Source organism: Clinocottus analis, unplaced genomic scaffold (genome assembly GCF_023055335.1).
Source record: "Clinocottus analis isolate CAN_PGR_092001 unplaced genomic scaffold, fCliAna1.0.p SCAF_20, whole genome shotgun sequence".
Taxonomy (NCBI): Eukaryota; Metazoa; Chordata; class Actinopteri; order Perciformes; family Cottidae; genus Clinocottus; species Clinocottus analis.
This window is the reverse complement of record NW_027175932.1, coordinates 832,355-844,854: the sequence shown is the minus strand read 5'-3', so window position 1 is coordinate 844,854 and position 12,500 is coordinate 832,355. Positions and strand designations below refer to the sequence as shown.

Genomic DNA, 12,500 nt, shown 5'->3' with positions numbered 1-12,500 from the left:
TTTCCAGCATTTATACTTATGATATTCTAATGTATTTGTTATGCCAATACTTCTGTACTTCTACACTGTAATATTGTTGCTTTTTACTTCAATAAAAAGTACTCAAATCAAAAAATTTCCAATTTACATGAATGTCATGTTGTATTTTTACTTCCCGTATTTTAATATATTTGTTATGCCAATACTTCTGTACTTATACACTGTAATATTATTGCTTTTTACTTCAATTAAAGTACTCAATATATTTAATATTATCAATTTTCTGTCCAACATGCTTGCAGGATTATAATTTCCGGTATTTAAATTTTTCTTTTATGCCAATACTTTTGTACTTCTACACTTAAATATTGCTTTTTTTTTACTTCAACTAAAGTACCCAATATATTTAATATTTCCCATTTTCATGAATGTCATGTTGTATTTTTACTTCCGGTGTTTTACTGCGTTTTAAGCCGATACTGCTGCCCTCCTCCACCGCAACACTGCGCGTAGTTTCGCGGTAAACACCCGCAGCTCGTTACCCATCTTCTGCCCCAGGAAGGTCATGTGGTGGTACGCCCGCTCCGCGGCCGCGAGGTGCGCCAGCGCGGCCAGCAGCGCGGCCCACACGGGCCCGGAGCTCCGGCTGCTGTCCTTCTCCTTCTCCACGTAGTCTTTGGCCCGGTCGAAGGAGAACATGCCGAGCTGCGTGAAGAAGCTCTCTAGGATGGCCCGCTCCCGGGGCACCGGCCGCAGCTCCTCCGCCATTGTCTCTTCGTAGCGACGCCGGTGAGTTTTAACATAAAAATTAGGTTAAAACGACGACATTCGGGGGTGAAACTGCCGCGTCCAGCTAACCGACTAACGGCGCGACGCCATTTTGGATACGGTGTATATAAATACTACGGCGAGCCGAGAGCGACAAAAGAAAAACGCGTTTGGATAAAATACAATATTCCTGCTATTAAACAACGGCGGGAAAATTCACGTATAACAAAAACATAATTAAACAGCAAATATATACTAAATAAGTTAATTTTAATCTGATTGCGGAGAAGAGAGAAACTGCATAAACATTTTTGAGTACATATTTACATATCTTAATACACATGTACATATCTTAGTACACATGTACAGATCTTAGTACACATGTACATATCTTAGTACACATGTAAAGATCTCAGTACATATATCTGAGTACACATGTACATATCTTAATACACACGTAAAGATCTCAGTACATATATCTGAGTACACATGTACATATCTTAGTACACATGTAAAGATCTCAGTACATAGATCTCAGTACACACTTACAGATACTTAGTGAATACTTCACACATTTAACCAATTTGTCGCGACACAGTTTTAAAGCACGTCCACACATATTTGAAGACAGTATATTTAGTCCAGCTGATATCTCCTCATCAACATCTTCACAGCTCCACATCATTTGCACCATCTGTACAATGATCTCTGTATTTCTTAGACGTGATCACTAAACATCTGAGGTTTTCTGGCTTTGCCCGCCGGCAGCACTGAGATAATTTCTGAGTAAAAAGGTTTCAGAGCCAACGCGAGGCAGCGATCAGATGCTGCTTTCTGGGAATGTACACTTTCTAGACTATCAGATGATGTTTGCTCCGATTAGTTCCTCGGCTATGACGCTATAAAACCAAATTAAGCGATGACGCGTTGTTTTAGTGGCTTGTGTGTGAAACACAGCTGCTTTATTCATCACAATGACATTTGGAACAGACGCTCATTATCTTCTACGCGGTGACTCAACGATGCTGGTCCGCGAAGACACAACATCACAGGAGCACAGCGGCGGCCATCTTGGAAACAGCCAGGACGGGTGCAACCGTTCGCAGTCCCAAGAAGATGAATCTCCAGACCGACGTTCCAGTGTTTTTATTCCTACTGAGTTGATTGTTTTACTATTTAGCTCGTTGTGTAATCACCTCCATTATCTAACATTCAGTAAACGTTAACCTTTTAAAAAACACATATTTTCAGGCCCTTTCGTCGAGAACATCATCCCCAAACTAAAAAGGTTGTATCTCTGCAGCCACTAAGGCTGTTTGAATAATGTTGTGTTATAATGAAGGGAACACATGTGAAGTGTTGTTCTGATGTGTAAATATCAGTCGACATGTTTCGGGTTAAGAGGAAATGAAGATGTGAATTATGCACTTTTTATAGCAATAGGACAGTTTGAGGGTTTCAGAGTCTCCTCATCGGGTTAACGTTCAAACTACAATCCAGGAGACAGGAAGTGAGCCAACGTGGAGTCACTGCCAGGTTTTTAAGGATGATTTCCTACAGCTTTCTTTACTTCAAAACAAACTCTAACGACATGAAGATCAGCTCTGAGCTCGTGGACACATGTTGACATCGGGGCTCCAGACTCTCCGGCTCTTTCTTTCAGATTTTCTCGGTATGAATTTTTTATGTAAATCTGGATTTTCACGCATATTCCATACGAGCGTATCTCGAACAGCGTCCCCAGTGTGCAGCGAGCGGGTCAGAGCTCAGCTCTCAGAAGCACAATGTTCAGTATTCACTTCCTGCTGCGACGGTTAATTTATGATAACGCTGCAGCTTAGAGATGAGGCTTCACGCTCACAGCGGCTGAATACACCTAAAGCTTAAAAGTAGACGACAGACAGGTGTGTGTGTGTGTGTGTGTGTGTGTGTGTGTGTGTGTGTGTTGTGTTTGGGGAACAGAGAGGGCAAGCCTGGAGAGCTAGGGTTGCAGGGACTTATCCTGAGGATCTAAAACTATTTAACTACAACTACATGTCCCATGAGTCTTAGTACAAGCTCTCTCTCTCTCTCTCTCTCTCTCTCTCTCTCTCTCTCTCTCTCTCTCTCTCTCTCTCTCTCTCTCTCTTAGCAGGGGGTGGATCTTTCCTGTCTCTTAAAAGTCTCCTCAAAAAGAGAAGGAGTGATCTTCTCCTCCACTCGTCTGCTCGGTAGGTGAACTCCTCTCTTGTCTTCTCTGGTTTGTGTGATTGTTGTTCGTGTGAGTTTTAATCCTCGTCGACCTTTGAGCAAGGCAGTGGCAGTCGCTTCAGGTGAAGCCGGTGAGCGTCTTCATCGCGTTGGTGTGCTGTTGTCCTGAGAGAGGAAACACATCTTCCTCCTGGATGTTTTATAGCTCAACGCAGACAGTTCTCATTTACACCGTTAACACAAGCCAGAGGAACGAAACACTTCATTTCCTCCATTACGCTTCATTTTTTTGCAGCAATTCATGTTGTTGTTTGTGTGAAGCCGTGAGAAGACAAACACACAACATTAAAACATTCAGACAGAAGAAGACGAAGAAGACGGAGAAGAAGAAGAAGGAGAAGAAGAAGAAGGAGAAGAAGAAGAAGAAGAAGGAGAAGGAGAAGAAGAAGAAGAAGAAGAAGAAGAAGAAGAAGAAGAAGAAGAAGAAGAAGAAGAAGAAGGAGGAGAAGAAGAAGAAGAAGAAGGAGGAGAAGAAGAAGAAGATGTCCCTCTGTGGTCCTGTGGTGGTTTCAGAAACTTTCATGTGGTTGATGAGATAGTCTTACTTCAATTAGTGAGGCTGGTGGCCACACACACACCACAACTACACACACACACACCCACACAAACCCACATGTACGCACATGTACACACACACACCCACACCCACACAGTGACTTAGTGTAGTCCAGTAGTCCTTAATTTCAATTTGTGGTTATTTAAAGAGTATTTTCAATAGTATTTCAATTGTATTTTTTTTTATAGTATTTGTAATTTTTATTTTTATTTCAAGATGGATTCTAGATAACGTGATATATAAACTATACCTCCTGTCCAGTAGGGGCCAGTAACGCGCCTCTTGTTTCCCACCCGCCATTAAATACCACAGAAGAAGTGGTCGGCATCACGTGACGGACCCGGAAGTCCAGGAGCTTCCGGGGGCGCGGCTTGTCTCCTGCAGTGGCGTGTTGCGAAGCTTCAGTCTATGATTGTTTTATTAAATACATTTACCATCGAAACACGAACTCTGCCGCATTTATTCTGCCTGAACCGACGTGTCGTCATGGAGGGAAACAGCCGGTGAGTTCAAGACCCGCTGCGTCATTTATGTTTATGTAACAAACTATATATCTTTTATATATATATATAGATATATATATATATATATATCTATATATATATAGATATATATATATAAAATATTATGTATATAAAATATGTATTTATATATATAACATATATATATAAAATATATCATATATATATCATTTTATAATAATTCATAATATATATTATAAAAATGCTATTTACATTTTTTATTTATTCCATATGTGTTCAGAACTTTTTCAATCCTTTGCATGAATTTTTTAATCCCCCTAATATCTTTATATTCGACACCAAACATGTATTAAATATTGTAATACTGACTCTGTGATACTTGTATACTGGCTGCAGTACTCTTCCTTATGGGTGCTGCTCTCTTCAGTAACATCTGCTCACAAAGTGTTTCCTTGTCCAGCTCCACTGGAGCTAATCTGGTATTTCTCCCCATGAATCAGGACCTTATCTTTTAATGAATGAGACATTTTTATAATTTAGTGAGCAGAACCGACCGCTGCTTAAAAACATTGAGGGAGTTTCTCTCCACGCATCTGAACTCTCCTGTGAACAGCTGCTGCTTCATCGTCACGAGGAGCGAGCCGGAGTGCGTCAACACGATGCACCGCACTGAAAACTAACTTCATCCTCTCACTTGTTCCTGCGGTTCACAGAGTTGTGACTGTTGTGTTGTGACTGTTGTGTTGTGACTGTTGTGTTGTGACTGTTGTGCGTCCCATGAGGATGGAGTGGAGTCAATGGATGACATCACTTCAGCAGAACAGCGAGCGTCTGTTCCCTCTAATGTTCTCTGGTGTTTAGCTCTGATGTTGAAACGTCACCGTTTGTGACCGCTATCTTCACCTCCATGGTCTGATTTGAAGTTTTGGGTCAACTGTTGAGACGTTTCAGGGACTTTTTTGCCTTTGCGTGTTATTTGTTGTTCCTAGCATAAACCTTTCAACAATATTTTTTATTTTCAACATAAATGACCCAACGTTGTTGAGTTCAGAGGAACCAGGGCTGATTAAAAACACAATGGACACAAATATGAGAATAAGAACGTTTTTTCCAGGCCTGGAAAAGAAGTCCTGTTAATGTGTTATGTTCATGTGTTAATGATGTTCATAGTTATAAATAATGAATCTGCTTTTAAAAGAAAGAGGCTCAACATATCAGCAGCGTACATACAGGCATCTATATAAATGTTTATTCTTTTAATCAAACTATTGTCTCTCATTCATTTGAGTCATTTAAGGTTTACTGTATGCTTTGAATCCTCATTGTTAGTTTAAATACTACATTTTATCACTTTTTACTGTTCACACACACATTTCACACAATGTTTGCTCATGAACATTTGGGTTGAAGTCATGGAAACTTATTGGTCACGATGTGTATGAACCCTGTTTTCATTGTGTCGATAACGCGGCGCCTCTTGTCTCCGCCCCGCAGCTCGTCCGGCTGTCAGCATGACTTCTGAAGGCGACGTGTTGGTGAAAGAATACATCAAGATGATGACGGACATGATCGTGCTGTGCAGCACGCTGGCGCTGTCGCTCTCCTTCTGGCTGATCTCCGTCACCATCAGCGGCTTCTCCGGTGAGTCGGTTTTACACTCAATGATGTGTTCTGCTGCCCCCTGTGGACTAAAGAGGTAGTGTTGGTTCTAGTGCCCCCTGTGGACTAAAGAGGTAGTGTTGGTTCTAGTGCCCCCTGTGGACTAAAGAGGTAGTGTTGGTTCTAGTGCCCCCTGTGGACTAAAGCGGTAGTGTTGGTTCTAGTGCCCCCTGTGGACTAAAGAGGTAGTGTTGGTTCTAGTGCCCCCTGTGGACTAAAGAGGTAGTGTTGGTTCTAGTGCCCCCTGTGGACTAAAGAGGTAGTGTTGGTTCTAGTGCCCCCTGTGGACTAAAGAGGTAGTGTTGGTTCTAGTGCCCCCTGTGGACTAAAGAGGTAGTGTTGGTTCTAGTGCCCCCTGTGGACTAAAGAGGTAGTGTTGGTTCTAGTGCCCCCTGTGGACTAAAGAGGTAGTGTTGGTTCTAGTGCCCCCTGTGGACTAAAGAGGTAGTGTTGGTTCTAGTGCCCCCTGTGGACTAAAGAGGTAGTGTACGTTCTAGTGCCCCCTGTGGACTAAAGAGGTAGTGTTGGTTCAGTCGCCCCCTGTGGACTAAAGAGGTAGTGTTGGTTCTAGTGCCCCCTGTGGACTAAAGAGGTAGTGTTGGACATGAAAGAATATAATCTATATTATATATTAATATGTAAGTGATTATTTCTCATTGTGTGTGTGTGTGTGTGTGTGTGTGTGTGTCCTCAGGAACCTTGATGCCGGTGTCTCCGTGGCGATGGCTGTTCTCCATCCTGGTTCCCTTCTTGCTGACGGTCCGAGCGATGAAGAGAAAAAGCCTGAGCTACTCCGGAGCGCTCGGAGGTCAGAGGTCACGAATACATGAACTCTGTTGCTCAGAGGGGTCCACATAGAACCAGGGTCCAGATTAGGATTTTTTAAATATATATATGTATATATATATATATATATATATATATATATATATATACATATATATATATATATATATACATATATATATATATATATATATATATATATATATATATATATATATATATATATATATATATATATATATATTATATAACATAGTGCAAATTGTTGAAAAATTTGTTGAAACCATAATGTCCTTCAGTAAAAAGCCGGCTGTAGTTTGTACCTCAGCAGACTTAAAGTAACTGAACTATTGGAGCTCAAGTTCTCGTGGTGAATAAAATGAAAGTTCTCGCTGCCTTCAGGTTTCTAGTCATCAGACGACTTTAAAACGTTCCAGTCTAAAGCAAAACTTAAGCTTTTCTTTGTGTTTTTTCCTATAAAATAAAAAGGGACTTTTGAAATCAGTGTGACGTTAATAAAACTAATTGATTTATTTCACTATCGTCAGTCGTCCTGCTCTTGTTTTGGGAAAAGAGACTTTAGTGACCTGATGTTTCTGCTGTCCTGTGATGGTCTCGTAGATAATATAATGTACTAATAACAAGTACATCTCTTACGAGTTGTGTTTGAGATCGTAAAGTTCTGGACCAGCAGACACGAGGCTTGTGAATCTTTACGCTGACGATAAAGTGTTTTATGTTTGATTCATTCGCTTCAGCTCTGAACTTCCTGGAGGACTTCAAATAATTTAGTCAACTTTTAGATGACACAATTACATGAGATGAAAGTGAATTCAGGCCTCTTATGAATAAATAAGCCCTGCATTGTTTTTATTCATTAATAATCCTTTGACTGATTGAGATTTTCCATTTAATTTGACATGAAAGTCTTTTTTGTTTTAAAGTCTTGTTTGTCACATTTCACACCCAAAAAATCACCCTTTGACAACAGACGATGAATTTATTTTTAAATGTCACCATCGAGTCCTTTTCTTAAATCTGTAAATCTGAATGAAGCGTTTGTTGTTGTTTTTGGGCCTCGGGACAAAATGCATCTTTGAGGCTGACGAGATGAATCCATTATACCCATGACAAATGTTTTAAAAGAAGAAGATAACGTCAAATAGGAAGTTATGAGAAGATTGTTAGTGTTTATTTTGTATTCATTAGTATACTCGAGGAAGGAGATTGTATTCTAGTTTTACAATGATCTGAAAACTTATTCATCTCAAATTTATCAGTAAAGTTGAAGAGCTGGAGGGAAACCTTGAGACTCCAGATTAAGACTTGAAAGCAGTTTATAGTTCATCTATAAATTCAGACATTAAACTAATGTATAAAAACTAAAAGTTCCAAAGCATCAATTGCTTCATTGTTTTTTGGAAACATTAAAATGAGTTTGGAAGAAATAAGTTATAATCAAGAAGATTATCTTAAAAAGAATCTTGCTGAGCTCAAAGGAAAGGAATCGAGGAGCCATTAATTCATGAAATAATAAAGACACCTGGATATGTTTTAACAGGTGATCAAGTGACTCATGTATGTGCTTGTAGAATTTGGATTTATTCCAAATTCTGAATTTTTTTTTATTTAAATCCCTTTAATATTAGTTTTTCTTTGTAATAAAATGCCTCCAATGTCTTCAGCTCTCTTCGTGGGGTTCGTGTTGACGATGGCCAACTACAGCTTCTTCTCCGCCCTGCTGGCCTTCTTCATCACCTCCTCCAGACTCACCAAGTGGGGCGAAGCACAGAAGAGGAAAATAGACTCGGAGTACAAAGAAGGTGAGCGACGTGAAAGTCTGCTCGTGGTGATGTTTTTATATATTCGATGTGCTAACGTTTGTGTCTTGTTCAGGCGGCCAGAGGAACTGGATCCAGGTCTTCTGTAACGGAGGAGTTCCCACCGAGCTGGCTCTGCTTTATATGATCGAGGTGAGCTCACTGGTTCCTTTATTCTCAATACACTACTGTTACACTACACATCCAGTCTGGAGTAAACGAAGCATCTGACACACACACCTGCAGTCAATCAGGTGGTTCACCTGTACACATTAGCTCCTCCTTCACTGTGTCCTAAACAAAATGGCGGCTGCGTTCTCAGGTGGGTCCGGGTGAGATTGCCGTTGACTTCAGCAAGCAGTACACGGCCTCCTGGATGTGCCTCTCGCTGCTGGGCGCGCTCGCCTGCAGCTGCGGGGACACTTGGGCGTCGGAGGTGGGGCCCGTCCTCAGCCAATCACAGCCCAGACTCATCAGCACCTGGGAGGAGGTCCCAGCAGGTGAGGAGCCGAACAGGATGAACAGTGTAATCCCTCAAAAATGGATCCAAAACAGAATAATATTGGAATAAAACAAGTTGAAAGTAAAAAAAACAACAACACAAAAACAAGTATGAGAAATTCAAATATACAGTCAGTTCATTAGTTTAAGTTAAAGCTGTAATTATTGTAAACAGAAGCTCTTTTGGGTAAAAAGCGTCACTTTAAAAAGCTGCTTTTCTTCATTTGGATCTTCCCCCTCTCATTTTTCCGCTCCAGGAACAAACGGAGGCGTCACTCCCGTCGGACTGGTCGCCAGTTTTCTCGGCGGGCTCGCGGTGGGCGTGGGCTACTACGCCACGCAGCTCCTGATGGTGGACGACCTGAACATGGCGCCCCCCCAGTGGCCGATTATGATGTACGCCAGCATGGCTGGCCTGCTGGGGTCAATGCTGGACTCTTACCTGGGAGCTCACATGCAATACTCGGGTAAGGAAGGGAATCAGTCTGCAGATTGTTATTCATTAATTCATCATTTGGTCTTTCAATTGAAAATGTTTTCTGGAGTTTCTTACGCTCAAGTTGACGCCTTTAAGTTGATTGTTTTTCTAAGAGATACTAAACTATTACTTTGTATGAGGTTACTAAACTATTACTTTTATATGAGATGCTAAACTATTACTTTTATACAAGATAGTAAAGTGTTACTTTGTATGAGGTTACTAAACTATCACTCATACAGTATACCAACCTATTACTTTTATACAAGATGCTAAACTATTACTTTATATGAGGTTACTAAAGTATTGGTTTTATACGAGATGCTGAACTATTACTTTCATACAAGATACTAAACTATTCATTTCATACAAGATACTAAACTATTACTTTTATACAAGATACTAAACTATAACATTATGAGGTACTAAACTGTTACGTTCATACAAAATACTGAACTATTCATTTTATACAAGATACTAAACTATCACTTTTATACAAGATACGAAACTATCATTTTTATACAAAATACTAAACTATCACTTTTATACAAGATACTAAACTATCGCTTTTATACAAGATACGAAACTATCACTTTTATACGAGATGCTAAACTATCACTTTTATACAAGATACGAAACTATGACTTTTATACAAGATACTGAACTATCACTTTTATACAAGATACTAAACTATCACTTTTATACAAAATATGAAACTATGACTTTTATACAAAATACTAAGCTATCACTTTTATACAAGATACGAAACTATCACTTTTATACAAAATACTAAACTATAACTTTGATACAAAACTAAACTATTACTTTATATAGGTTACTAAATGATGACCTTTTTTTTATATTAAACTATTACTTTCATACAAAATCCTAAACTATGACTGTTATTCACTGAGCTTCATCCAACTTGTTTACAAGCCTGTAAATTAATTCTGAATGCATTATTCTTCTCGAGAGGTTTTACTAACAGAACACTTCCCTCTTCCTCGTCTTCAGGCTTTGATGCGAGCATCGGGAAGGTGGTGGCTTACGAGTCCCCCACCACCCGGCGGATCTGCGGGAAGCCGATCTTGGACAACAACGCGGTCAACCTGTTCTCCTCCGTCATCGTTGCGCTCGTCCTCCCGGGGCTGGCGTGGGGGATGTGGCCGCGGTAGTCACGACGACCAGCCGCTGATTACAAAGACATTCAAGTCGCGTGTCGGACACAAAGACACAAACGCTCAGTTCATGTGTCGGTGCATGACGGAAGAGGACAAATCTAAACATTTAAAAGTGGTTCACACATTTACCCTCTAATTTATAAAGTGATGTTTTCAGTGATCCTCTGTCTGCACATTGTGAAGTTACTCCTCAATCATTTGTAGAGATATTTCATTCCAATCACTGATTTAATAAACGTGACCTTTCTGAATTAAGGGTGTGTTTCATTTGTCAAAGTGGGTAAATCTGTTAGTAGTTGAAATTAATTTAACAAAAAGTATAGGAAGTTAAAAAAAATGTCAGTGTAATATATTCAATATGTCTTTTGTTGGTATATTAATATTATAGTTTTGCATAAAATGGTTATTTTAAAAAGCCATAAAAGGTCAGTTAAAATATCCTAATTTTGACTTTGCAGCAAAAAGACATAATGCAGTACCTCAGAATTGAAATGTACTGACAATATCAGCACAGACAATATTTTTGTTTGTTTAATTAATTAATTATGTTTTTTTTGGTCCTATTTTTTTGTGTGGCGGGAATGGGTTTCCATAAAAAAAAAAAGACAACGAAAAAAAAGTCTTTTTTTGGTTCTAATTTTTATTTTCTTTTGTCCTAATTTTTTTTTTTTTTGGTTCAAATTTTTATTTTCTTTTGTCCTAATTTTTTTTTTTTTTTGGTTCTAATTTTTATTTTCTTTTGTCCTAATTTTTTTTATTTTTTTTGTTCTAATTTTTTTGTGTGGTGAAAATAGGCTTTCATAGGAATCCATAGAAAAGAAAAAAAACAAATTGATTTTCTTTTTTTCATTGATCCTTTTCATTTGGTCCTAATTTTTTTAATTTTCTTTTGTCTCTAATTTATTTTATTTTTTTTGTCACAATTTTTTTTTTTGGTCCTAATTTTTTTTTTTTGTCCCTGATTTTATTTTTTTGGTCCTATTTTTTTGTTGCGGAAATGGGCTTCCATAGAAATCCATAGAAGAAAAAAAAAGTTGATTTCCTTTTTTTTTATTCACCCCCTTTTTTTGGCCTTAATTTTTTTTGTCCCAAGTTTCTTTTTTTTTTTTGGTCCTAATTTTTTTTTTATTTTTTTTTTGGTCCTAATTTCTTTTTTTGTAGCGGGAATGAGTTACCATACATTTTAGACATTGTTTTACACAGGCAATATGATTTTATTATTACATTGCAGCACAAGAGTACAACACAAATGTCTAAGGATTATTTTGGGATGTTTTCCTAAAATGGCAGCATTATTTGTATGTAAATATTAATAAACCTGTGGAAGCTTGTTCCTGCATACAAAACAAATCAAAACATACATCCTTAATTTTTATTATAACAATATTTTTGATTTCAAGCATATTTCATGTAACCAAATAACAGTTAACATACAGAAAATAGCAACAAACATATATTTAATACAAAGTTTGTATCATATTTAACCTTTGTATATCATTTTTAATAATAGGCTTTCATACTTAATAAACATCAAAAAACACTAATTGTTTTTGCCAACCATTTTCCCAAATTTTGTTCTTTGAAGCCACAGAGTGAACGGAAACAATAACTATTGTTTTACTTGGTTACTTGAGATTTAAAACTTTTTTTTTTTAAATTGGTAAAGCGAAAAATAACAAACTGATATTTTCAGCATTTTACACTTCATTAGATGCTGAAATTTGTGCGTTTGCGGAAGATATTTAGATAATTTTTGCCATTATTAAAACTACACAAAGTACACACCAGGCTGTGAAATGTCACAGAAACATCCTCCACAGTAAAAGCGCAGGTCAGCTTACAGTAGAACTGAGGTCACATTGGACGTGGGTGAATGGGCCCTGCTGATTGGCCGGTGCCAGGCAGCCGCGGGAAGGGGCGGGGCCATTTGTTTGGCGATCAGGCAGTGGTGGCGACGTCCTTTCGGCCAATCTGGCAGTAAAGAATCATGGAGAAGACCATCCCGAAAATCTGGAGAGCGAGAAAGAGGAAACATATCAA

General features: G+C 38.6%; 3 protein-coding genes across 5 annotated transcripts in view; 1 reads left to right on the top strand and 2 right to left on the bottom strand.

Moving 5' to 3' along the window:
* Positions 1 to 857, bottom strand: part of kics2 (KICSTOR subunit 2) — a 2,724-nt gene extending 1,867 nt beyond the window's left edge. The window contains exon 1 of the mRNA XM_068587023.1: positions 522 to 857. Within this exon, the coding sequence (XP_068443124.1) occupies positions 522 to 747 (226 nt within the window). The 5' untranslated portion in view covers positions 748 to 857. The remainder of the gene's footprint in view (positions 1 to 521) is intronic.
* Positions 480 to 10,711, top strand: tmem19 (transmembrane protein 19). Of its 3 annotated transcripts, XM_068587026.1 has the most exons (9): positions 480 to 768; positions 2,879 to 2,957; positions 5,530 to 5,676; positions 6,389 to 6,502; positions 8,166 to 8,303; positions 8,377 to 8,453; positions 8,623 to 8,800; positions 9,059 to 9,268; positions 10,294 to 10,711. In XM_068587026.1, the coding sequence occupies exons 3-9, from the start codon at positions 5,547 to 5,549 to the stop codon at positions 10,452 to 10,454; spliced, it is 1,008 nt and encodes a 335-aa protein (XP_068443127.1). In that variant the 5' UTR covers positions 480 to 768; positions 2,879 to 2,957; positions 5,530 to 5,546; the 3' UTR covers positions 10,455 to 10,711. The 3 variants fall into 3 exon arrangements, with proteins under 3 accessions (XP_068443127.1, XP_068443128.1, XP_068443126.1); XM_068587027.1 differs by lacking the exon at positions 2,879 to 2,957; XM_068587025.1 differs by lacking the exons at positions 480 to 768; positions 2,879 to 2,957 and adding an exon at positions 3,926 to 4,056.
* Positions 10,712 to 11,965: 1,254 nt separating this feature from the next.
* Positions 11,966 to 12,500, bottom strand: part of LOC137791582 (tetraspanin-8-like) — a 9,638-nt gene continuing 9,103 nt past the window's right edge. Inside the window, exon 9 of the mRNA XM_068586633.1 lies at positions 11,966 to 12,470. Coding sequence (XP_068442734.1) covers positions 12,399 to 12,470 — 72 coding nt within the window. The 3' untranslated portion in view covers positions 11,966 to 12,398. The remainder of the gene's footprint in view (positions 12,471 to 12,500) is intronic.